General features: G+C 42.3%; 1 protein-coding gene across 1 annotated transcript in view; it reads right to left on the bottom strand.

Moving 5' to 3' along the window:
* WWC2 (WW and C2 domain containing 2) overlaps positions 1-25,147 on the bottom strand; it is a 1,026,812-nt gene that overhangs the window by 158,076 nt on the left and 843,589 nt on the right. Inside the window, exon 18 of the mRNA XM_078677991.1 lies at positions 14,125-14,320. Within this exon, the coding sequence (XP_078534117.1) occupies positions 14,125-14,320 (196 nt within the window). The remainder of the gene's footprint in view (positions 1-14,124; positions 14,321-25,147) is intronic.

Here is a 25,147-nt window from a genome sequence, read left to right as displayed (position 1 = left end):
ACATCTGCCCACACCAACTCTATCCAGAGCAAAATCCTCACATTGAGTAGGTATCTAGGGGTAAAAGACCCCACCTGGGGGAGGAAAATGCCTTTGCAGTGGCTTAGTTGGAGACCTTCGAGTTTAGCGGCTCCAAAGGTGGGTCACCATTTACGGTGTGCCACGGAGGTCTTGAGTCTGGCCAGGCTCGAGGGCCTTGTTCGTGTGGCTCTCTGATGTTCCCTGCTGTGTCTGCTTTTCTGCATTGTAGTTCTGACCGCTCGGCTGCTGCTTTTGGGACTAAGCACAGGTTTGGTGGCTTGAAGGCACAGGCCAGCTAGTACTGAAATGGATACTGACATCAGGCCTGCTGGGACACGGACTGTGCCCTCTACATCTGGGTTAGATGTGAATGTGGGTTCCTAGCCGCAGAGACAGTAGGGGAGGGGCCTGAACCTGACTGGCCTGTGGGTGCCCCTGTGATCAAAATGGCTTCCTGAATAATACTGATTGAAGATAAGATGTGAGTGAGTACATTGGATTGAATATAGCATGAAATATCTGCTGCCTTCCTCGTCCGACACTTTACTTTACAGTACTACTTGCTTTTAACCCTGACCTTTGAGGGAGAAATATTACTGAACTACTCTGGTTGCTGCACTCGCAGGCATACATGTGGAGCTGCTGACCACATACAACAGAGTTTTGGAGAAGAAACTATTACTCTGAGTTCCATGATAGCCCCTGAATGTCACTATTTTGTGCCTTGGGTGGAAAGTTAATCTCTGCGCCCTCTATGCTACTCAGGCATAGACATCATTGTAAGTTGATGCGAGGCAGTCAAAACTCACTTTTGAAGGCTGAAAATATTTAAAAGCAGCAGAGCCTGAGAGTATATGGGATGAAATGTTGCTCCCTGAGCAATCAACCGCGTATGTGGAAGGCATGAAGCATATTCTGTTAGAAATGAAGCAAAATATTAAGGCAATTGATCAGCAAGTGGACGCAGGAGATCTGCACTTGGATCAAATGAAGTAGCACCTTAAAAAGTAGGCTACAAGACTTGATTAGGATGAATAGCGTACTTCTGACCTCGAGGATGGCATGGAGACTTAAAAAAATATACTTGGGTGTCTTCTAGTGCCAAATACAAAGAACTAGAGGTGCATTCAAGGCGCAATAATTTCCGCATGTTAGATATTGCTGAATCCACTGATTTCGTAAAGTCGGAACTTTTTGTGGAAATGCTTCTTTTGGATATCTTCAATCGGGATACATTTTCACAGTACTTCACAGTGGAGAGAGCTTATTGGGCACTGGCTCCAGTACTGCCACCAGGTGCCCCTGCACGTATAGCCCCCCATCCTTAATTTGTTTCAGATAGAGACCTCATGCTGAGAATAGACAGATAGGAAAGCCATTTAATGCCAAGGTGCCAGGAACGCCTTCCTTCCTGATTATGCAGTTAAAATTCATGCGGCCAGGAGATCATTCATGGAGGCAAGAAGTCGCCACACAAGGCAAACCTTAGTTATTCCATGCTGTATCCTGCCAAGCGTCTTGTGGCAGTGGAGGGTTGCACACTTTTCTTTAACAAGCCGGATAAGAGTGCTCAAATTTTGTAAAACAAATTGTTAAGAAATAGAATTCTGCACACTCCTCTAGCTGTTTAAGTGGTTTTCGTGTGCCAAATGTTTGGGTAGGAGGTTTGACCTGTGAATGTTTATGCACGCTTTTATATATACATAATACCTCATGTTAATTACATAGTACTTAGTGCTTGGGGGAATGGTTGCTTCCTCAGACTCACAAGTGAAGTGGGAAGGACATTCTGGAATATGTCTCTTCACTAAATAAGATTGGTCTGGACATATGCAGGTAGCAGAGGGTGACAAACACCTCTTAATCCAATCCACCCACAATGATTAAAGATTATTTTATAGAGTTGGGAAATTATTGGAGTCTAAACTTCAAGTTCGAGAAAATGCAGTTGAATGGGTGGAGGATGGGGAGGTGATCAGGGTATTAACTTGGTTAGCTGTCCATCAATCAAGTATGACTGGTGCCTATCTTATGGCATACACTGTATTAGTTGCTGCCCAGTTAGATATCCCTTTTGACTATACACATGCCAAATGCTGTTCTGGATTGCCTCAACTGCACAACCTGGAACATTCTAGGGCTCAATAACCCCAAGAAGGCAGGGCTTGCTTTAACCTACTTGAACAGACTTAAAATAGATATAGTGCTCATATAGCAGATGGATCTAGACCTGGGGTGCCCATGAAACGTTGCACAGAAGTGGGGGCTGCTAGAGATGTAACTATCTTCATTAGGAAGGCAGCTTATTTCACTCTGGTGGACATGCAGGACAAACACTGGGGTGGATGCTCAATTATGTCAGGGGTACTGTATGAGCAAGATGGCCCGGGAGAACAACATCATCACTGACCTGCAATATGGCTTCCAGAAGGGGCTCGGAACGGTCGAACAGGCCCTAAATCTTGTCCTCTTGGCTGGAAAGTACGCGCGCGCTAAAGGAGGCAACATCTTCCTGGTCTATGTAGACCTAAGCGCGGCGTTCGACTGCGTACAGCATGCAAAGCTATGGCAGATCCTAGAACATCTCGGAGTGGACCCACCCATATTAGCCTTCCTAAGAGAGTTATACACCAACGCAGAAGGCCGAGTTCGATTTGGCACTGGCGGTGAACTATCACGACCCTTTAAAATCTCAAGAGGAGTAAGACAGGGATGCGTACTGGCTCCCTTCCTGTTCAACCTATACACAAATGGGCTTGAACAGGCTATGCTGGAAGGGAGCCAGGACCTCCCACAGATAGATCACCGCCCGATACCCATTCTCCTGTATGCCGACGACTCGGTCATTCTGGCACGGACCCCGAATCAACTCCAACGGCAACTTAACAAATATGTGACCTTCATGGACTCTCTAGGCCTTAAAGTTAACATTAAAAAAAACTTTTACAATGAACATCGGCCCAAGGCAAAGAGTCTCCAAGCCCATACTCATTAACAACAGCACACTAGAAAAAACATCGGTGTACCCATACCTGGGCATTCTAGTGGATGACACAATGACTTGGCGTAAGGCAGTGGAAGCCAGAAATCTTAATTTCCGCCGTGCTACATCAGCACTAATTACCTTTTCAAGGAAACTAGGCAAACCAGCTCCAGCGGAACTGTTAACCATATACTATGCGAAATGCTACAGCGTGGCTACATACGGAGCAGGTGTCTGGGGCTATGGATGTATTGACCAACTCCAGGTCACTGAAAACGCCTTCATCAAGTACATCCTAGCCCTTCCCCAAAGTTCCCCGACCTCAGCTTCACACCGGGAGCTTGGCATGGAGTACATTATTGACACCATACGATGCCAGCCTATCCTTCTGTGGCAGCGTATATGGTGCAACCCCGAAAGTCATATTACCCGTTCCCTCATCACAGACTGTCTTGGCCTAGTGCACTGGCGGAAAATTCCGTGGCTTACCTACATCCACAAATTCTTTGTAGACATTGACTGTGAGCACTACTTTCTCGAACCACCCTCTATCGAAGACATCTCGAAGAGACAGCTGAAGCAAATATGTATGGGCCATCTAAGGGAACTCCGCAATCAAGCCGAGATTACCAAAACACAAAACGAAAAAATTTGCATATTGCAGACAGGGAAACTCATTCAGCCGTACCTGACATACTTTTTGTCGAACCATGAAAAATTTTTAATCACAAGATTCCGGTTTGACCTCTTTCATCGTTTGGTCTCATTTCCGGAAACGAAAAACTGGTCCCGAAATTTGATGAGCTGTCCTTGTGATGGAGTTTCTGTACAATCTACGATCCATGTCGTTCTTTTTTGCAAATACTACAGACCAGCAAGAAAAACATGGATTCTTCCTATTCTCCGATTTAGCGGAATAAGACAATTGTATCTAGCACTTTCCCACTTACAATCCCCGAAATCCCCGCATGAAGCAAAACTGATAGCAATTTTTCTTAAAACAGTAATATCAACCCGTCGCAAAATCTCTACCTAACCCTGTATTCTTCCATTTTCCGTAGAAACAGTATCACCATTTCGAAACTCTTGTCTTCACAGTGATTCAAGTTTTGTGACCCTCTGTTTAATGATTTTAATCTCTGATTTATGTTTAAAAATTTCTTCTTTTTGGAAAAATGTACTTTTTATGATTATACATACCTATAATCGAATAAAAGTTGATGAAATGAATGAGCAAGATGCTATATATTTTACATATATGCCTCTAATATATAATCCCCCCATTCTTTGAAATATTAGACACCATTCTGCAGAATTATGAGCACTCAAAACTGATTTGTGGAGGAACTTTATTTTACCATCTGCTGGGTAAGCGAAGCGCGTCAGGTCACTATCTTTACTATTGAAAGAATATAGCCAGCAGAATATCTGGAGGTTTAAGAGAGGGCAGAAGACAGTTTTATCATCTTACTCCTCAGTACACAATAGCTTTTTGAGACTGGATTTCTGATTCCTTAGTGCTGATACTACTCACTGGGCAATTGGAACTGAGTATCTCCCATGAACGCTCTTGGCCCATGACTCAGGGGCAGTGACGTAACAAAACGTGAGGGGGGCCCCCTGCAAAGTACATGAGGAGGGCCCCCCCATGCTCCAGAACCAGTCAGGAGCTCATAGTCTTGACTGTGCATATTGCCAGAGGGGGGCCCCTCTAGCTCACCGCCTCGTACCGCGGGGGCTTTTGTTATGTCACTGCTCAGTGGTGGTGGAGTTTGAGATTTAACTGACTCGACTATACAGGCTTATTTGAAGATTCCCTCAACAGAGTGTTCTGTGAGAAAATGTGAGTCTTGTATGCTGAATTATTTTTAGAATAACATGGGCTCTGTTAGACAGTATGCTACTTTGTGGGAGATCTTTACACACTCTATAACCTTAAAATATATCCAACATCTTCAGAGGTTAGAGGTTGATCTGTCCATACTGGAAACAAATATTGAAAGCCCTCAATCTGAACCACTTGGTAGTATTAAATTCATGCTGCTGTATAGGGAATGGGTGGATAGAGTGGTGAAATACCTCAGCAAATACACATTGGCTTACTGTTACGGCAAGGGAAAAATAGCTAAACTCTACCACATATCTTTAGGAAGATGAATAGGGGTACACCTCCTTTGACAGACCTTCACACTATGGAGGAGGCAAGGGATACAACATAGAAGTTACTTCTAATTATTCTGGCCTATGTACAGTCAGAAACACTTTGTGTACTGATGAGGTTGGGGCCTACTTGGAAGAGGTTGGACTTGCTTGGGGACAAGCTAAGGGAGCCACTGGTTAGCCAAACAGTTGTTAAAGAAGTAAAACATTCAAGAGACAGTTTCCAGACAGGAAGTCTCATTGTTCACATTGACTCACTGACAAGTTTTATAAAACTTGAAAAGAGATCCATGCTCTTCATCCCTTAAATATATACAGTGATGCCTTCGAGTTAGGACGGCTACCCAGCACTTAAGAGAAGCGATCGTTACTGTCCTGCCCAAGCCCAGTAAAGATGGGACAAATTGCCAGTCATACTGTTCAACATCTTGAAATCTAGGAGTAAATATAGATCAATCCTTATCCATGAAAGATCAAGTTAATGGTACTTGTGGCACTTGCTTTGCTACATTGAGGCTCCCAAAAAAAGGTTTTCCCTGGCTCACGTCAACTTCTAGAAAAACTCTTGTCCAGGGTCTGACAATAAGCCACCTGACCTATGGAAACACATTATTGGTAGTAGCAAATGACACCCTGCTGGACATACTGCAAGTTGTAAAAAATACAGCCGCACAGCTGATCTGAAATCTATCTGCACAGTTGTCCTCTGCCTCCATACTAAAAAAACTGCATTGGTTGCAGAAAGCCGGCCGTTTTTAAGCTCTACTGTGTGACGCATAGGACATTATACAAGGCTCATCTTGCATACTTTCATTCGAGACTTAGGACCTGATTTAGACCTTGGTGGGACTCCTGTTGTTTCTCCATGGCAGAGTTTACAAGTACTCGATCTAGCTGAGTGATTCCCGCCCGCTGTATTTAAATGTGGGCTGGCTGATCCATCATCAGTTTTAACAGACTGTTTTATGTTGCGTAAGTGGCTTACCGCCTTTGACGCAACACACTCCTCTTCTGGCTAACAGTACTCTGCCACTGCCAGGGTGGCGGGTTTGCGCTGAGCCTATCTAGATTTCACAGTTGTGCTAGCATTGTCTGAGCGGCGGATTTGTGACAGAGTGAGTTCATAGTGGGATGTGTTCAACATTGTACTATTCATGTGCCTTTTGGATGGATGCTAACATCACACACCTGATGTGTTGCTGTCACTTGCATACCTCCAGGCATCACCTGGAGGCCCAGAGGAATGGTGGTGGTGGTTCTCCCAGCACCCCTTACAACTTTTTCCTTGGGAGGAGAAGGTCTTGCAGGTAATCAATCTTGAAGGTCTGACAGGAATCCCTGGTGGAGAGGAGACTGGTAAGTAATACTTTTTAATCTGTCGCTAACTGTTGCAAATGTGTTGTGCCCTTTTTTTAAACATATAGCATAGCAGTCTCCTCACTCACTCGGGCCTCCCAACCAGTCCAACCTCCTGCCCCAACTCAGGTTCTTCCCTCAACCCAATTCCAAACTTCCAACCCAATCCCAAGCATACTCGCTTCTTTGCAGGCACCCACTTCAACAGACTCAAGCAGCAAAATCACACACACACAAACACAAACACATAAATAACATACAAACTCTATTCAAACTACACCCAAAAGTACCACAACCACAACACCAAGAACCACCACAACAAACTCAACAAAACCAACACACTTATACAAAAGCACACCTACACACAAAACACTACCCACAAGTAAACACACACACTCACCAGATTATTTAACACCAGCTAAAACAGACATCTAAACATACACAAGAAATACCAGACCCACAAGCAACTGCCAAATATACAGTCACAAGCACATCACCAACTCCAGCTCCATTTACGTCCAAAAGCCAATCTTCTACCACCCATCATAACCTAACTCTTTTTTTCTTAACTTTTCTTTTTGTAATTGTCAAAAAATACATGAGAGAATGATCTCCATTAATTTTTTGAAATGTTTAATGTTACAATTGAAATTTGTTTCAAAAGTGTTATTACAGGTGTGTATATTTTAACTTAAGTGAAAAAATGAACACACATGAATTCCACATAAGAAAAAGAATGCATGTAAGAGTAATTTAAAAATGCAGAGCAAATGTAAACAGACAATTCATGAGACACCAAGAATAAAGGTATCAACAACGTAGTTGATTTGCTTCGTGGTCAAGTGGCAGCAACAATGGAACGACTTAGACAATTGGGTTCATGACAGAAACAGAAGTGGAAAACAGAACAAAAGATAAGCCTCTACCTCATATCCCTTCGATTTAAGCCAACTCAGGTTTGGAGGTTTACCCGCAACAGTTTCCTAGATTGAATCGTGATTAGCCCGATGGAAATACTGGCTGGCCTCCCTCCGAAGCCGCTTTTGCCTCTGACGCCGTCAACACAGCGGCATTCAGACAGACTATCGTCCATAGACCCGCCAGCATTTAAATTGAGGGGGCAGACTGCCTAGTAGGCGGGCAGAGAAATCGTTGGAAATGAGATGGCGGGACCAGATCTGCCAAGATCTTAATTAGGCCCTTGGTCATAATCAGTCTTCCAGACTGCAAAAGTTCTCAAATAAAGGTGTCTTGCAGATTCCACACATTCACATCTCCAGATTTGGAGTCAGATCTTTCTCGTATATGGCCCCGTATCACTTAAACAGACTCCCTCTCCATCTTCGTACCTGCCCTGATTTTCTGAATTTTAAGAAGAACTTGGATGCTTTAGAATGTACCAGTTCTTCTCATCAGCAATGTGCCGAGATACTCCTTCAGAACTGAGTTGTGTGCTATATCAGGAACAAGAAATAAAATAAATAAATGGATAATGAGAATACTTGTAAAATATGTTGCTGCTAGACTAGCCCATTTATGGTCAAGTTAGTTTGCCGTGACCAGCCAGAATGTATCCAGGTAGGGCAACATCCCACAATCTTTGCACCCTTTTTGCAATGATGCTAGAAGGGCTGGGTTTCGCTTTGATTATGGCAGTGTCAGAAGAGGTTGGCTATGAGGGGAGCCATTTGAGAGACAGAAAGACACATGGACAAAGCTTTGTTCTTCCTTTTTGCAAAGCTTGGGAACAATGTGATATGTGATTAATTGATAAATAAATTAATTTTGAGACAGTAACAGGTCATCCGTCAGAACAGTAAAGGAAGAGAATGTGTAGGTAGTCTGCTGTGATTTACTAAGAGGATTCTGCCAATCACTATTGAAATAGCCTGATAAAATACAAAAACTACTACTCTCAAATCTAGAGTCCTGCTTGGTCTAAGGCAACAACAGAAGACTGTCACTTAGGTTAATTTCTATGTGCCCTTAGAAGGACTTAGCAATGTGACTCCTATTACCCTTTCCCTCAATCAATCACTCAGTAAATCATTTGCTTGAACCAATAAACACATTAAACACAATCAGATTACAAACAGTTAAAAAGTTAATCTTACTTTAAAATGTAACACATAGCTAAAAAATCAGGAACTGTGAAATATAAGTATAAGACTATAAGCAATAATATAAAAACAACTTTTTTTCAATAATTCATTTTGGTATACAGCAACTGGGCCACATGTTATCTGAGGACAGAGAAAATAGGTAATCAAATGCCACAGCCACACACTGAGTGCCACACCAAATAAATATTGTCTCTAAATATCTCTTCTGCTCATAAACTGTGTCAGAACATAACATCAACATATGTATATGGTCGCTGATACCTTTCCATAGCTACTTATAAATAAGTCTCATGTTTTAGTTTCTTCATTTTAACCAATTGCCTCATATGAAACAACAAAAGGTTTCTACGTAAAGAAGGGCTAAGTACACACTGTAACTAATCAGCCTTTTTGAACAACTCGTTACTTCTAAATAGATGTACCAATTATAATTTACTTTTCATAAAATGTGTATCTGACATACAGAAAAGCTACATAGATTTTTCAAGTTAAGTCCTTTTTAAACAATGTACAGGTTTCCCCCAAATTGTAGGTCAAATTTAGCAAAAATATTAGTAATTTTGCTAATAGCATTTTACTGAAAGAATAATCTTAAACATTCAAGAGCTACTGATTTTGAGGTTTGTTGAGTAAGAGAGTAAAAATGTAAGATTTGAAAGTTCACTTTCCAAAGTATTCAAAATTAACCCTAACCTTAGCCATTAGGTCACCATTCCATTGGTGCTAAAAGGGAATGCCAGCCTTCAAGAAAATACTAATTTAGAGGATTCCCCGTAATGAATCATTCTGCCTCATAGGTAGAAGGAGGGCATTACGCATGCCAGGCAGAGAAAAAGGCGCCCCCCTAATTAAGGGGCCACCGATTCAGTTTAAAGCTCATGGATATCGTTGAGATATGGGAGTTTCAGGAGCCATTCACCACATTCTGTGGGGGGCATCAGTTTTCATTACATCACTGCATATATAATTCACTCAACAGACTTTCAAATTTGGGTTTAAAGAGAAAACCCACATTTTCAGTTAGAAGACCATAGTCTCTTCATGCTTGTCAATCCATGGACAAACAGCAACTGTTCATGAATTTTAAATGACATCAGAAAATGTAGCACCCGAGTACTTATATGATGTTACTCTCTTCAAGACACCATTGTCTAATATTGACCGATTCACACATTTCCTCTTTCTCATAAGCTCAACTTTTCTGAAGTATTATGAATTAGATTATTTAGTTTATTAATAGATATTTACTTCTTTTCCTATTTCTGCAATCCTACTGACTTACAGTCCATGACTACCAAATCATTAGCAAAGAGTAGTAAATTATTATGTAGCAATTTTTCCTGATGGGTATTCCTTTCACTTCCTTCATGGCTTTCATAATGTCACACACGAAATACCAGGTCCTCTGCATATAGTAGTAAATAATATGTACCCATTTTTAATACTGTGTATTTTTTTGATTCCTTCAAGGTTTTCAGTAGTTCACACAGGAAGAGAGGACTAAATAATCTGCATAGAGTAGTAAATAATATGTACCCATTTTTAGTGATGAGTATTCCTTTTTCTCCTTTCGAGGTTTTCAGTAGATCACACAGGAAGAGAAAAAAGCCGGGACTCAAGCATGAACCCTGTTTCAAACACTCCCTGTTTCAACACATAAGCCTAGGTCCATGTGTTAGAGTGAAGTGCAGCAAGTAAAGTTAACAATCTCCCCAAAATACCTCTGTTTGGTAAGTCACAAAATCAAGCACAAATTTAAAGTCCACATAACAGATCCATGAAGAACCATTCAATGTTAGCGTCCTCATTTAATAATTAGGAGTAAAAATATACTGTAACATGGAATGCTCATGTTAAAACCCAACCGGCTCTACTGCAATTAAATGCTTAGCTGTAGGCCATTCCTTAACAAGATTTAATAAAATCATCCCATATATTGTAGAAAACACAAAACTAAAAGGGTCTATGGTCTCTTCAGAAATAGTCCACCTGTCATGGATCAAATATTATGACATGAAGAGTGAGGCACATTTACAACCAGAGACAAAATCAGTAATGAAAACCAGCAAGAGCAGTTGGAACTGGGCTTATGATGATTGTCCTGACTTGTAGTCGGAAGACACTATTTCCTCCCTTAAGCCTGGTGTGAACAAACATTTCCGTTTAACAACTTTTTGAACCACCAAGGAAACATTATAACATTTGTGCTACATGCTCTGAAGATCTGGGCATTTCTTTCCACCTACTACTTTAGAAACAAGGACACTTGTTCTTGTAATTGAATGCACCTCTGCTTTTTATGGAAACCGTTTTCCTACAAAAAATGTTTTGTTTTAAATATATGACATTGAGGGGCATTGATTGGATTTATTCACAATAATGAATGCACTTTTACCAATTGGGGACTGTTTCTAGATTCATAAACACAGCATTGGTGTATTAAAGTATGCCCTTCCAAAGACTGCCTTTTGATACAAAAATCCTCCCAGTTCGTTTTTAATATATCCAGTTCTGTAAAATCAGCTGTACAATATTGTTGTGTCATTTCAATCAATAAGTTGTTTTAACTGCAGTAATTTACGAATGCTTTCATGCTTGTTTTGTAAACTCGGATGTTAGTTTGGTGCTGCTATTGATGTGTCACATACACCTTTCTCTGCTCTTTTTCTTGCAGCTCGTATCTGGTAAGATCAGGAATTCCCACAGAAAACTGACTTTATTTGACTGTGATGGAGCTCACCCATAGCTCATGTCAAGACGGAGGCTTCCACGTAATCAAGCTAACCCCGATTGTGTATAAAGTTCGAATTAAGGAATCCTGACTCTCCCAATGGAGCATGCATCAAAGCTTCATAGTGATTAAGAAGAACCCCGTGTTGCCCTGAAACTAGAATTGGAGGAATATGGACTTCCCTAAAGCCAAATGGAACAAGCAGGCAATGCAAGCTCCACACAGGACAGTCAAAGATCTCCTATAAATATTTGACCCTCTAAATGCACCATTATCCTTCTGTTTGGTAAATGGTAGAAGGGCTGCATGGCCCTCATAGCTCCTAGGCAGCTTACTACCTGGAATACCCTCCACATAGGTCTTCATTTAACTGTACCTAGCTCTCAATGTCAAGGCTATGGACAATGGGTAGTCAAGAAACTCATCTTCCCTGGCAGAGCACAGCAGCAGAGTAATCTCATTGTCCAAGTCAGGCTTCTGGAGTATTTTCCAGTGGTCCAGGGATGACAGCACTGTAGAACAAATACAAGCTGACCCCTCTTCCTCCTCTCTCTTCTTCCCCTCCCGCACAAAATAGGGGTAAGATATCATGGCTGAGTATAAATTAAACTTAATCCCCGAATCTAAGACTGAGGATGAGTTTTACATTTGGGGATTAATGTCCCCAAATCTAAGACCCTGTTGACCCTGTCCCAAATGTCACTGTGTTGAAGATCAACATCGTGACATTTGGGATGTTGCTAACAAGTTAGAAGGTTAGAGATAGTTTATAGCTCTGAATAAGTGGCAAGGTGGAAATAAAAGCACAGAAAGCAACAGAAATTGGTAAAGAGAAGTTTAGCTGCTGTAACCCTCCTAAAGGAACAAATAAGAGAGCTGCATCTATATAGTACATGCGTAAATCCATTGCTTCACCACTGCATCTAGCTACCATCATGAAATGAAAATCAAAATGCCAGAGAGGAAAATCAGGGCAAGAATATGTGAGCATGTGATGGGCTTTTTAGGAGAAATTAACCATAAACTTAGAGTAAAAAGACATGCCGTTGTCTTTAGTCTATGGTGCCAGGGCATTCCTAATAGCTTCTACCAATATCTATTTCCACTTCATTCCGCTACATGTAGACTCATGACCCAATACATTATGCTCAACAAATTTGCACTTCTGCACTATAGCAACATTTCTCAGATACCTCTAGAACCTTGCATAAATGATCATCGTGTTCCTCTGTGTTTCTGCCTATCATTATTACGTCATTTAAAAAACAAGTAACAGCTGGCATTTTACAAAACAATTTAGTCATTCACCATAGATAACCAGCAGCTACTGAGGACAGTTCAAATGGCAGATTAAAATATTTAAAAAGGTTTAGTAAACACTGTTAATGCTTAGCTTGCAGGATATAATTGAATCTGTTGATAGGTGGAAAACAAGTCAAGGGTGGAAAACAATTTTATGGCCATAGTCAATGATAACTGTTCATTAATCCTGGGAAGGAGGAACTGGCCAAAAAATGTTTTTTTCCACACCTCTGAGGTTTACTCATAGTCTTACTTTACTATTGCAAGTATTTCTATGATGAACAATGAAATCCTCTCAGCCAATTCAATGAGTTCAATAATACTTGCATCCCATAACCTCTTTTGCCTTCACCTTGTCTCTAACACTGAATAGTATATTACTTGCTTTCTTTAGGATTTAAAATAAAATTTTAAAGTACCTCTCCGGTTTTTTGTGCATTTTTGAGTGTGTTGTTCAATGACGCCAGAGGGTCTGGTATCTCAATTTGTCCTTGAAATATTCTTTTGGGACTGAATTTAACCCAAAATACTCCCTGCACAGAATTGCTCAGTGAGTTGTGTATGAATGTAGCCCAATTGGATTTCTATTTCGTATTGGTGCATTGACTATTCCTTGCGCCAGGCGGTTAGTGGATAGCTCCTGAGGGACTTGAGGGTAACATGGGATCATGCAGCTTAACCGTTAGCAGAACCCAACCAGTTCTCCCACCAGCTTCTGTAGACCTCGTTTGAGGGACTGGCCATAGCACAGCTTGTTACATCATTCCAGGCCGTCTTTCATTCAATAACTTGAAAAGCTGCAGTCTTACTTGTAGCTAACAACGCATAGGTCCAAGGATGCAGTCCTAGTATCCATGTTTCCAAATTGTAGTAACTTCACCAGGCTGTACAGACTCAATGGTAGGGTTTATTGTCAGTAAACCACTTCCCAGGTCAGTGGCAGATCAATTGTTAGCATGCCTGCTGAAGCTCTCTCTCCCAGATCACCACAGGCACGGCCTTGCAGGTAAGAGTAGTGGGGCGGGGCAGGGGGGGATTCAACATACTGGGGGGACGAGGTAAACTTACATTTAAAAAAAGAAAAACATGTTTTTTTTAATTTAATTTTCTCTTGTTGTCGTATGCCAACCCCCCCCTCACCCTGACCCCGCCCCACCGCTCTTACCTACACGGGCTGTGCCTGGGTCACCGTATGTATAACATTATTCCCAGAGAACACAACATTCCATTTAAGGGAGAACAGATAAAATTTAGAGAATAAGTGTAGAGTAAGGTGGTTTACAGTATCAGTCAAGGTACACACTACACTATCCTTTTCTTTTAACATCAATATACGAAATCTAGATTGTCATTTAAATCATATAAAGATGAGCAGTATATGCAACATTGTAAGTAAGCAATATAATTTACAATAAATGATGATATAGAAATATGGCTCAATTACTCACCAGTGTTGGTGAAATACCCTCTGCTTGCCCAGTGCAGTCATCAGTATTGTTGATGCCACCTTCCTCCTTCACAGTTTCGGATGAATCAATAAAAAAAATCTGCTCATCTAAACATTCTTCCTCATCCACCATCTTCTTTATTTGGTCATTCTCTTCTATTACAACTTCAGAAGCTGCATCGGCCAGCATGTCAACCCTTCAATAAAACGATAACAAGACTTAGGCAGGATTCTTAAAATACTGTAAAAACACCACCACCTTGACAAATGCAGTTGCATGTTTGCCTCAGAAAGGCGGAGCTTGGTTTTAAAAGTTGCATCGGAATATGTTTACACTGCATTTGTTTGGTTTGGAGGAAGGCTGCTATTTATTTTGTTTTGAGTTGTGAAAGGTATTTGTTTGATTTGTTAACTGCAGGTATTTAATGTTTGAAGCTGTACCCATGCTTTTTCTCCTTTTCTGCTCTCTTTGGACCAGGCTGTTCCCTTTGTTCTCTGTCACCACTCTGTTCTTTGTCCATCCTCTTTTCCTGTTCATATGGGAGAGCAGACATACGGATAGGAAACACACATTCATTTCCAACTCAGACAGATTGGGCTGCTGGCTAGTCAGACTCACATTTATTTATTTTACGGCTGTGCCATCTATGCAGTGTCAGCCTGATTGAGGTGCAGTGTGCAGCCTCTTCCAGGTGCTGCAAATCTGCATGCTCTCTGATCTGTTATTGTTATTGTTATTGTTATTGTTAATATGGGCTTGTATAGCGCCAACTCACCGGCAGGTCTCAGGGCGCTTTGACCACAAAACATAACGGCCTAATCAACGTCAGGGAAGAGAGAAGGCTAAACTAAGTTCAGCGCTGCCCTAAACAGAATGGTCTTTAGGGTCTTTCTGAAATGAAGCCTATTTCCATCCCTACGAAGGGCTTCAGGTAGTTTGTTCCAAATCCTCTGCAGCAGAACCGAAAAGGCTCTTCCACCTTTTGTGGCTAATTTAAACCGGGGACACACCAGCAATTGAGCCTCAGAAGACCTTAGCCTTCTTTCAGGTCGATAGATCTCCAACCTTTCCTTAACATATGCAGGGGCTTGGCCATAAATAGATTTATGGGCTATGCAGATCTGTGATCTGGAGTATATAACGTTTTGGCAATTAGAAATCCATATGTAACGGCCAGCCCAGTACAGCAGTATACAAAAGCCCAAAAGCCCCCACCTGATGCGCCAAATTGGGAACAGGATAACCAGTGACTCCAAGAGGTAAAAGGGTGACAAGGTTGAGGAGCGACAGTGGGACACAAGGGGTCGGTGATGCCAGAGTCCTGCTAGAAACACCGAATAAACACTCATTAGAGTTCTCTCCTGTAACCCCCCCCCCCCTCATGTGTGAGCTGTGATGGAGCGGGATAGAAAACAGAAATCTGTTTAAACCCGTGAAGTCACACTTTCATAAATAAATTAATAATGCTAACAATTTGTGCTGTGTGTGCTAATTCAACCTAGTTTAAAGTTGCATTTTCACAGAACACGTGGGAAATTAACATGTGTGCTCATAAATGTGCATTATGTTGCATTCTCATGTATGTAGAAAATAATAAATTAATCTTGTCTATTGTCATGTCATAACTAATAGCAGCTGTTTTTAAAATAATGGCATGTGCTTATTTTGCTTCCCTTGTCTATGTGATGTCATTTCTACTATTCTAGGTGCACATAAGGCTTTGTGGATTAATGAAGACTGGTAGATATAAAATGCTGCTTTATTTGTGCTTTACTGCTAGGTAATTTAGACTAATGGGTTAATTATTAGCAATGATGGGAGGCAACAGAACAAACTGTATTTCTTTCATTAATTATTCTTTGTGTTTGTTTATATAATAGTTTTACAAATGAAGCTTAGAGATGGCTGCAGAAAATTAGTACCCTTTTAAAAGTGACGCAGGGACAGTGGCGCAGAAAATTGACGCTTTCTGAAAGAGGCCTAATGATGAAAATGGCTCAAATGAAAATAATTCTGAGAAGGATGGAAAAGGCCTCTGAGCTTTTATTTTGAAAGGTTTTGGATTGAACTGCTAAAAAGATGACTTTTTGGAGAAATTTGCTAACGTTTGCTAACGTGCCACGGGAGTTCAGAGCTGACTAGCTCAAGGTTAAAAGGAAGCTGTTGCTACAAAATGTAGCAGCCTAAGGAAGAGCTGCCAAGACTTCTAAATGAACAATGGACTAGTGAATTTGCCCGGGCATGTAAGAAGGAGGTGTCACAGTTTACTGTGGTACGAGGTGGCTCAGCCAATGGAGAACTAGAATTCGTCTGCTGAAATGTGAAAAATAGTTAGCTCAGCTAATTTAGGGTATAAGAATAGGTTCAGAGAACACATAGTTGGCTTACGCTCGAGAAATTCTGGAGGACGATGTTATGCTGATGGACTTTACACGTGAGGACAGGAGTTTTTATTAATTACTTTATTACTAGGTGATGAGGGTAGAGACAGTGAGATATAGTTAGGATTTTGGGAAATGCTTAATTTTACTTATTCCTGCTAATGAATAATAATTTTTGATTTATGCTCTTTTTATTAATACTGAATAAATCTTTCTTTATGACATTTTTCTAATGCTTGTTTAATAAAATACCAAAACCTAAGTTTTTCTAGATGTGTTAAAATAAACTTTCTAAAATGACAAGCTGGTCTTGATTATTGCAGATGGTTTAAACAACTATATTTAGATCTTATCGCCTCATGATTCAAGCGCTCTAATGTTGTTATGGGCCTAGTGTTGTAGTGAAAGTTTTGTGGTAGTAGATAGTGTCATTTGTGCAATATTTTGGTGAGAGCGCTGGATCAATTTCTGGTAGCAGAGGATGGTTGATTGAAGAGAATAGTGACAATGGTTGAAGTACATACTTGTTAAATTTTAGGTTTTCTGTTTTTTGGCATAAGGCTGAAGAAAATCTTGTTAGGTGACACAAGGTCGAAGAAATACTGTTAGCTGAAAAATTAATTTGTGACATTAGGTCGAAGAAAAACTGTTAGAAGGTTTAAAGAGTATAAAAAAAAAAAAAAAAAAAAAAAAAAAAAATTTGAAAAAGGGGGGTGTTAGAAATTTTTAGAAAATTTAGGTAAAATTTTTAAAATTTTTGTTTTATTTTTCTTTGCAAGCTTAATGCAAATATAATTCTGCTTTGGTTAATTTAGGTTATTGTTCTTTGAGAAATTAATAAGGAGAAGTTTAAAGTTAATATGATAAGCAAGATACAGACATTTTATTAGTTATAGTTTTTACAACACTTTTATTGAAACTTAATTGTATGTTACACAAGAGAAAGAAATAGAACTAGAGGGGTTTCTTAAAACTCAATATGAGAATTGTAGATAAACTGATGAGATAAATCTTTAGAAATACTAACACAGGTGAAATTGAATCATGTTCATCTTAGATAAAATCTTTGCTAAAATATTGGGTGGTGGTGTGGTGATTTGTTAATCACCAGATGAGGGAGTTGATGGAGCGGGATAGAAAACAGAAATCTGTTTAAACCCGTGAAGTCACACTTTCATAAATAAATTAATAATGCTAACAATTTGTGCTGTGTGTGCTAATTCAACCTAGTTTAAAGTTGCATTTTCACAGAACACGTGGGAAATTAACATGTGTGCTCATAAATGTGCATTATGTTGCATTCTCATGTATGTAGAAAATAATAAATTAATCTTGTCTATTGCCATGTCATAACTAATAGCAGCTGTTTTTAAAATAATGGCATGTGCTTATTTTGCTTCCCTTGTCTATGTGATGTCATTTCTACTATTCTAGGTGCACATAAGGCTTTGTGGATTAATGAAGACTGGTAGATATAAAATGCTGCTTTATTTGTGCTTTACTGCTAGGTAATTTAGACTAATGGGTTAATTATTAGCAATGATGGGAGGCAACAGAACAAACTGTATTTCTTTCATTAATTATTCTTTGTGTTTGTTTATATAATAGTTTTACAAATGAAGCTTACAGATGGCTGCAGAAAATTAGTACCCTTTTAAAAGTGACGCAGGGACAGTGGCGCAGAAAATTGACGCTTTCTGAAAGAGGCCTAATGATGAAAATGGCTCAAATGAAAATAATTCTGAGAAGGATGGAAAAGGCCTCTGAGCTTTTATTTTGAAAGGTTTTGGATTGAACTGCTAAAAAGATGACTTTTTGGAGAAATTTGCTAACGTTTGCTAACGTGCCACGGGAGTTCAGAGCTGACTAGCTCAAGGTTAAAAGGAAGCTGTTGCTACAAAATGTAGCAGCCTAAGGAAGAGCTGCCAAGACTTCTAAATGAACAATGGACTAGTGAATTTGCCCGGGCATGTAAGAAGGAGGTGTCACAGTTTACTGTGGTACGAGGTGGCTCAGCCAATGGAGAACTAGAATTCGTCTGCTGAAATGTGAAAAATAGTTAGCTCAGCTAATTTAGGGTATAAGAATAGGTTCAGAGAACACATAGTTGGCTTACGCTCGAGAAATTCTGGAGGACGATGTTATGCTGATGGACTTTACACGTGAGGACAGGAGTTTTTATTAATTACTTTATTACTAGGTGATGAGGGTAGAGACAGTGAGATATAGTTAGGATTTTGGGAAATGCTTAATTTTACTTATTCCTGCTAATGAATAATAATTTTTGATTTATGCTCTTTTTATTAATACTGAATAAATCTTTCTTTATGACATTTTTCTAATGCTTGTTTAATAAAATACCAAAACCTAAGTTTTTCTAGATGTGTTAAAATAAACTTTCTAAAATGACAAGCTGGTCTTGATTATTGCAGATGGTTTAAACAACTATATTTAGATCTTATCGCCTCATGATTCAAGCGCTCTAATGTTGTTATGGGCCTAGTGTTGTAGTGAAAGTTTTGTGGTAGTAGATAGTGTCATTTGTGCAATATTTTGGTGAGAGCGCTGGATCAGCTGCACAGATGTTTGTAAATTAGAATCAAACTGAGGTAAAAGTTTCAGGCCTCCACAGATCAAGTACTTCGGCATTGATCTGCCAGTGGAGCATCCTTATGCTCTTCTTCTGAAGCTCAGCCTCTTTCTAATCATCCTCAACCAACAAATCATATTCTTCTCTGTGCAAATTCTCACATCTCAGTTTCTCTGCAGGTCGACCCCACTTCTTGGAGGGGTATTGAGCTGAGTTTTTGGGGCTGGTGAGTGTGTGTGGGTGTGTGTGCGTGTGCGTGCAAGCATGTATTGTGGTTTTGAGTGCATGTGCTTTTCATGTGAAGTTCGGGCAGCTACTGCCTGTGCTATACCTGTTTCCTGTGTGTGCGTGTGTTTGCAGTAAATGCCAAACCTATCCATCGCTACTCCCTATATGGGGAGCTGCTTCATCCCACCTTAGCTCCTGTGCTGCTCAATCTTCTTGGATCACTACGCTGCATACTCAACTCTGTACTATATGGACCGCCATACTTCTTGCTATTGTGCAGCTTCTTATCTTTAGATTCCATGATGAATTTACACATATTGCCTCAGCCTTCCGTTAATGGCAATTGATTTACATGTTTCACCAATCTCAGCGAGCATATGCACTGGAATTTAGGGACCCTAAAAGCCGTATTGCTCCTCGCCAACTTAGACTGTGAGCTGCTCTTCACTGTTGTGAAATTCTTGTCGGTTCTCATCCCTGGACCGTGAGCTGCTCCTCCCACACAAATACAGCACTGCTCCTCCCCTAGATTCTGTACTGCTCTCGCTTAAACCCTCTGCTGGCCCTAAGGACACTGCATGGTTTTCTCTCACACATCCTGAACTACATATATGAAACCCTGCACTGCCTTTGCTTGTAGAGCCTTGCTTTACCCCCACCCCTTTAACCTATTGCTGTTATCTGACCTTTGGATCCTGTGTTCCTCCACTAGCTCCCCGATGTGTTGCAAACTCAGCCCTGCAAGGTTACAGCTCCACACCTTCTTTGAACACTGAGCTGCTCCCTGCACTCCTTGATCCTAAAAATTCTCTCACACTTCCCGATAGAGCTATTGTGGACGTTTTTTATGTGCACATTTTGTGTGACACGTCATTTGTGAGAATTAGTCATTTTAATGATGCATGTGGTCATAGTCAATGAACTAATGAAGGTGCACTTGAAACGACTTAATTAAATAGTTAAGTGTGATTATTAATGTAGCATAGTTATGTCAAATTTTCATGCAATATCCCATTTCATTAGAATGAATGAATCTCCCAGTGTTCTGCTCATCTTGCACCTGCTTATTGCCCTCTCACAGTTTCTGTGGAGCACAGAGTGTTATGACGTAAATGCTGATAGTCCTTAGAAAGTGTGCATTGTTAATGAATTTTTCCACCCCGTACTCTATGTATCATATTGAAGGATTTCTGCGGAAAGTTCTGATGTAGGCCTGCAGAAGAACTTAGGCCTTCATTATGATGTCGGTCGGAAACCATTCCGACCTAATCTGTCTTGGAATGTTTTCCGACCGTACCGGATTTGGAAACTCCGACTGAACGAGTACCAAGCTTCCGAACACCGTTCGGTCAGACTCCCATTGACTTCAATGGGAGCCTGTGTTCTGACCGACAAGCCTGTGGTGGGCACCCCATGGTGCCTGCCACACTGTGCATGGTTGTAAAGAGCGGTCGCAGGGGTACCCCTACAGGCCCCAATCGGAGTGCAGTAGGTGAAGGGGGGCCTGCTACAGACCCTAAAGTCAGATTCCAACAGCCGGTCCATGTCAACAATACTGCCTTATAGTCTATTCTGGCAGACATCTTGAACAGCAGCAGGAAAAAGTGTTCAAGGGGCACCATAAAGAAGTTAAGTCTCGCTCCTCCCCCCAAGCAGCAACCAGGAAGTAGCAACACTGAAATAAGGCTAACTCGCCCTCAGCAGAAAGGGAAAATGGTCATCCCGAACATTGACAATAACTGACAAAGGACTAACACTGCTGTCTGACTACATACTATTGCGGCAACCATCCTGAACAACTTGCTGAGCTGCAGTAATTGCCAAAAAAAAGGTATTTACATCACCACACACTCGAGTACATTGTTTACCTTTCACATATCTATGTACCTACACCTCCGGGTGATAGAGTCCATACCTTTACTGCAGTATTACACTCCCACGTGTACCTGGATATATCCACCTACACTTAATTCACGCTGCACCTATTGCACCTATCTCACGATGCTCACTAGCGTCACCTGACGCTTTAAATTGCAGTGGACATATGTTTTTGCCACAATATTTCAGCAGTAATATACACATAGCTGATTGTTTATATATATAGTTATATACCTATGTATGCTGCTCCCTTTGCCTTCTATGCCTATAATGCACCTAGTTGCTAATACATATTGAGCTCACTCACTAGTGCCTCCTCTGCCCCTGTAACACATGGTCTGCAGCTATCTCATGTGACCCATGTAACATACTGTCCCACTAGTGCCCTTTCTGACACCTGTAACATATGGTCGGCAGTCGCCTCTTTTGACCTATGTAACATACCGTATACAGGCATTGGTATTTTGTTTGCATCCATCTGCGATCCTGCACATCTCCCCTGCTTAATCTCCCACACCCACCCTGCACCTTCCTAACATGGATCACTGCGGCAATCACACATTTAAAATAATCTACCCACCCGCACTCACAAAAAAAGCTGCTAAACGCTTTAAACACAACCTCCTGAGGTCCCACCCTGAAAGACCCTTTGCCGACACCTACTTCTCTCCGGCTAAGGGATCCCTGAACACCGATATCATCTTCCACACCGCACGTAGAGCTCAATGGAGAAAAACCTTCCAGGCCTTGCTCAACGTCTCCACCATCAGGAAATCCGCTCATGGACTATCACTCTCCATCGCTCCATCCAATCGCTTCCCTGGCAGTACAGCCATTACTATTTACAATAACGGGATTGTTCTAATTCAAGCCACAGACAGGAACCTGGAACTACTAGACGACCTGTTCCCCACTTTCAAAGAGCACCTCTCAAATCGGCGGCCCTCCACTCATACCCCAATACAACTGAACCAGAGCCCCTCACGTCCAACTAACGTCTCAGAACGACCCACCGCCTCTGACCCTCACAACGCGACTCTATGTCCTCCCAACTACCCCTCCAATCTCCCCACCCCCGCCACCCCCCACACCCTACGCCGCACCTAGCTCCCCCACCCGTGTCCTCTCTCCCCCCACTCCCTGCGCCCCCCCTCCTGGCCCCCACTCCTCCCTCATCACCCCCCACCCTACTCTTTGCACTCAAACAACTCATGTCAGACACACCTCCTTCAACATCTCCCCACTCACTCCCTGCACTCCCGCCACCCCTAGCCCGCACTCCTCACTCAACGGCGCCCCTTCCAGTCTCTGCACTCATCGCACTCCAGACCTACACCCCTCCCTCAACATCTCCCCCCCCACCCCACCCAAAGAAATACTGACATACACCCCTCCCTCGACATCTCCCCCCTCACTCCCTGCACTCCCGACACTCCGAGCCCCCACTCCTCACTCAACGGCGCCCCGTCCAGTCTCTGCACGCAACGCACTCCAGACCTACACCCCTCCCTCAACATCTCCCCCTCCACCCCCACCCAAAGAAATACTGACATACACCCCTCCCTCGACATCGCCCCCCTCATTCCATGCACTCCCGACACTCCGAGCCTCCACTCCCCCCTCATCAGCGCCCCCCGTATGCCCGACACTCAACCCAGGCCAGACATACACCCCACCCTTAACATATCCCCTCCCGCCACTCCAAGTCTCCACCCTTCCCTCAACAGTCCACTCCCTCCCACCCTTAGCCCTCCCTCCACTCCTGGTACCCACTCCCCCCTCAACATCTGTCCCCCCACTCTCACCCCCCAGCACTACACTTGCCCCCCCACAACGACCAGTCTCCACTCGTCCCGCATCTGCCTCACCCCGCCTGTCGCTGATTACCCTGCCAATAACTCTAACCCCACTCCCAACGTCACGCTGGATATAATTATGACCGCCCTCCTCCAAGTGAAAGAAGAGCTTCACTCGCTCAAAGAATTACTCCTCCCGCACCCCTCCCGCACGACCACATGTCAACGAATGTACAACACCCCCCCACATCTCAGGCACCCCTTACATGGGATTTCTATCCCCTCTCGCAATACCTCCAACAGGCCTAAGCGCACTATCAAGACACTTCCGAACCACCCCTCACATTGGACATCTATCCCCTCTCGCAATACCGCCAACCGCCCCCAGCGCGCTATCAAGACTCTCTCGGACCGCGACATACAAACCCTACTCAGCACATATGTCCCGGCAACCCAAAAGAGCTTAGCCACCACGCACATGTCCATTTCTACGATTCTCTCCAACCCCAGTAGGCACCCCACGTATAGCAACAGAGGCTCTGTTCCCAACAACCTCACCAAAGTCCCTCTCACTACGGAACCCTCCACCTCCCCCTGCACCCCCAGTCTCAAATGCACACTTCTCAACTGTAGGTCGGCCCAAAAACACTCGATGGAGGTCGCTGACCTCATCCGGTCTAGGAACCTTGACCTGGCCATACTAACTGAAACATGGTTAACTGAATCCTCCAGTCCTATCATGGACATCCTAGTCCCCCCCAACTACTACATCACTAGACTTGACAGGCCCAACAAGACAGGTGGCGGAATCGCCTGCATTTACAAGAGCAACCTCTCTATTAATAAAGTCACCGCCCCTTCTCTTACCTCCTGTGAATACTTCTGCCTTGATGTCACCAGTGAGAATAAACCTGTATGCTCGTTACACATCATGTACCACCCCCCGGGGGACAACCTCGTCTTCTCCCAACAACTCATGGACACAATATTAATCAACGCAGGACGGCTACACACACAAATTTACCTTGGTGACTACAATCTCCATTGGAATGATGGCAGTGACGCAGTAGTTAACAGCCTCAAAAGTTTCCTTACCGCATCTGACCTCACTCAAATTTGCAACACTCCGACACACGACAAAGGCTCGACCCTCGACCTGGTCATTTCCAAAGAAGGCACCACTCAACTCGACTCAATACAACCTTGTGACTGGTCAGACCACCATATTATAACATTCATCATCAAGGAAAAGGTAAAACTCATCCCGGTGCAATACGCCATGCCCAAAGTCTGGAAAAGAGACATGAGGAAACTCAATCCAAACTCTCTACCCCCCAACAGCTGCAATCTCCTACTCCCCCCTACCGACACCTCTGATGTGCTGGTCCTAACTGACCACTATCTCAACTCCATGGCCACAATAATCAATGAGGCCGCTCCAATGCAATTGAAAAGAGTTTCCACGAAGAAATCCAACCCCTGGTACAACGGGAGTCTCAATGAAGAGAGACGGGCTATGCGATCAGCAGAGCGTACCTGGAGATCAATTCCCTCGACATTGCATCTCAAAACTCTTAGGAAAAAGAGAAATGCATACTTCAGGAAAATAAAACGCTCAAAGTCAGAGTTCTTCAGAATCCAGCTAGACCAAGCTAAAAACCGTCCAAGTAAACTGTTCGAACTAATTCGATCTCAATCTAAGGAACAACCCCCAGCTGTCGACATTATCAGCACTACCCCTTCTTGTGAAGATTTCGCAGCTTTCTTCAACAATAAAACTGACAATATAAAGAGAGACCTCCGCAATGACGCAAGCCTGTACTCAATACCCAACTGCATAACACCCTTTGAACTAAAAAACAATGCGACATGGTCATCCTTTGACACCTACTCTGAAGGAGAAATTGGCAGAATACTCAGCACTCTAAAACCATCCAATCACCTCACTGACCCTCTTCCTGCTAACGCCGTAAAAGACTTCATCCCTCTGCTACTCCCACTCTGGACTAAAATTATCAATAGTTCGCTACAACAAGGAACCATCCCGGACTCCCTCAAAGTTGGTCAAGTTACACCTTTACTGAAGAAACCAACAGCCGACCCAACCGATCTAAACAACTACCGTCCGATTACCAACATTCCCACTCTCG

The sequence above is a fragment of the Lissotriton helveticus genome, chromosome 2_2 (genome assembly GCF_964261635.1).
Source record: "Lissotriton helveticus chromosome 2_2, aLisHel1.1, whole genome shotgun sequence".
In the NCBI taxonomy this organism is placed as follows: domain Eukaryota; kingdom Metazoa; phylum Chordata; class Amphibia; order Caudata; family Salamandridae; genus Lissotriton; species Lissotriton helveticus.
This window is presented reverse-complemented; position numbering and strand designations above follow the sequence as displayed.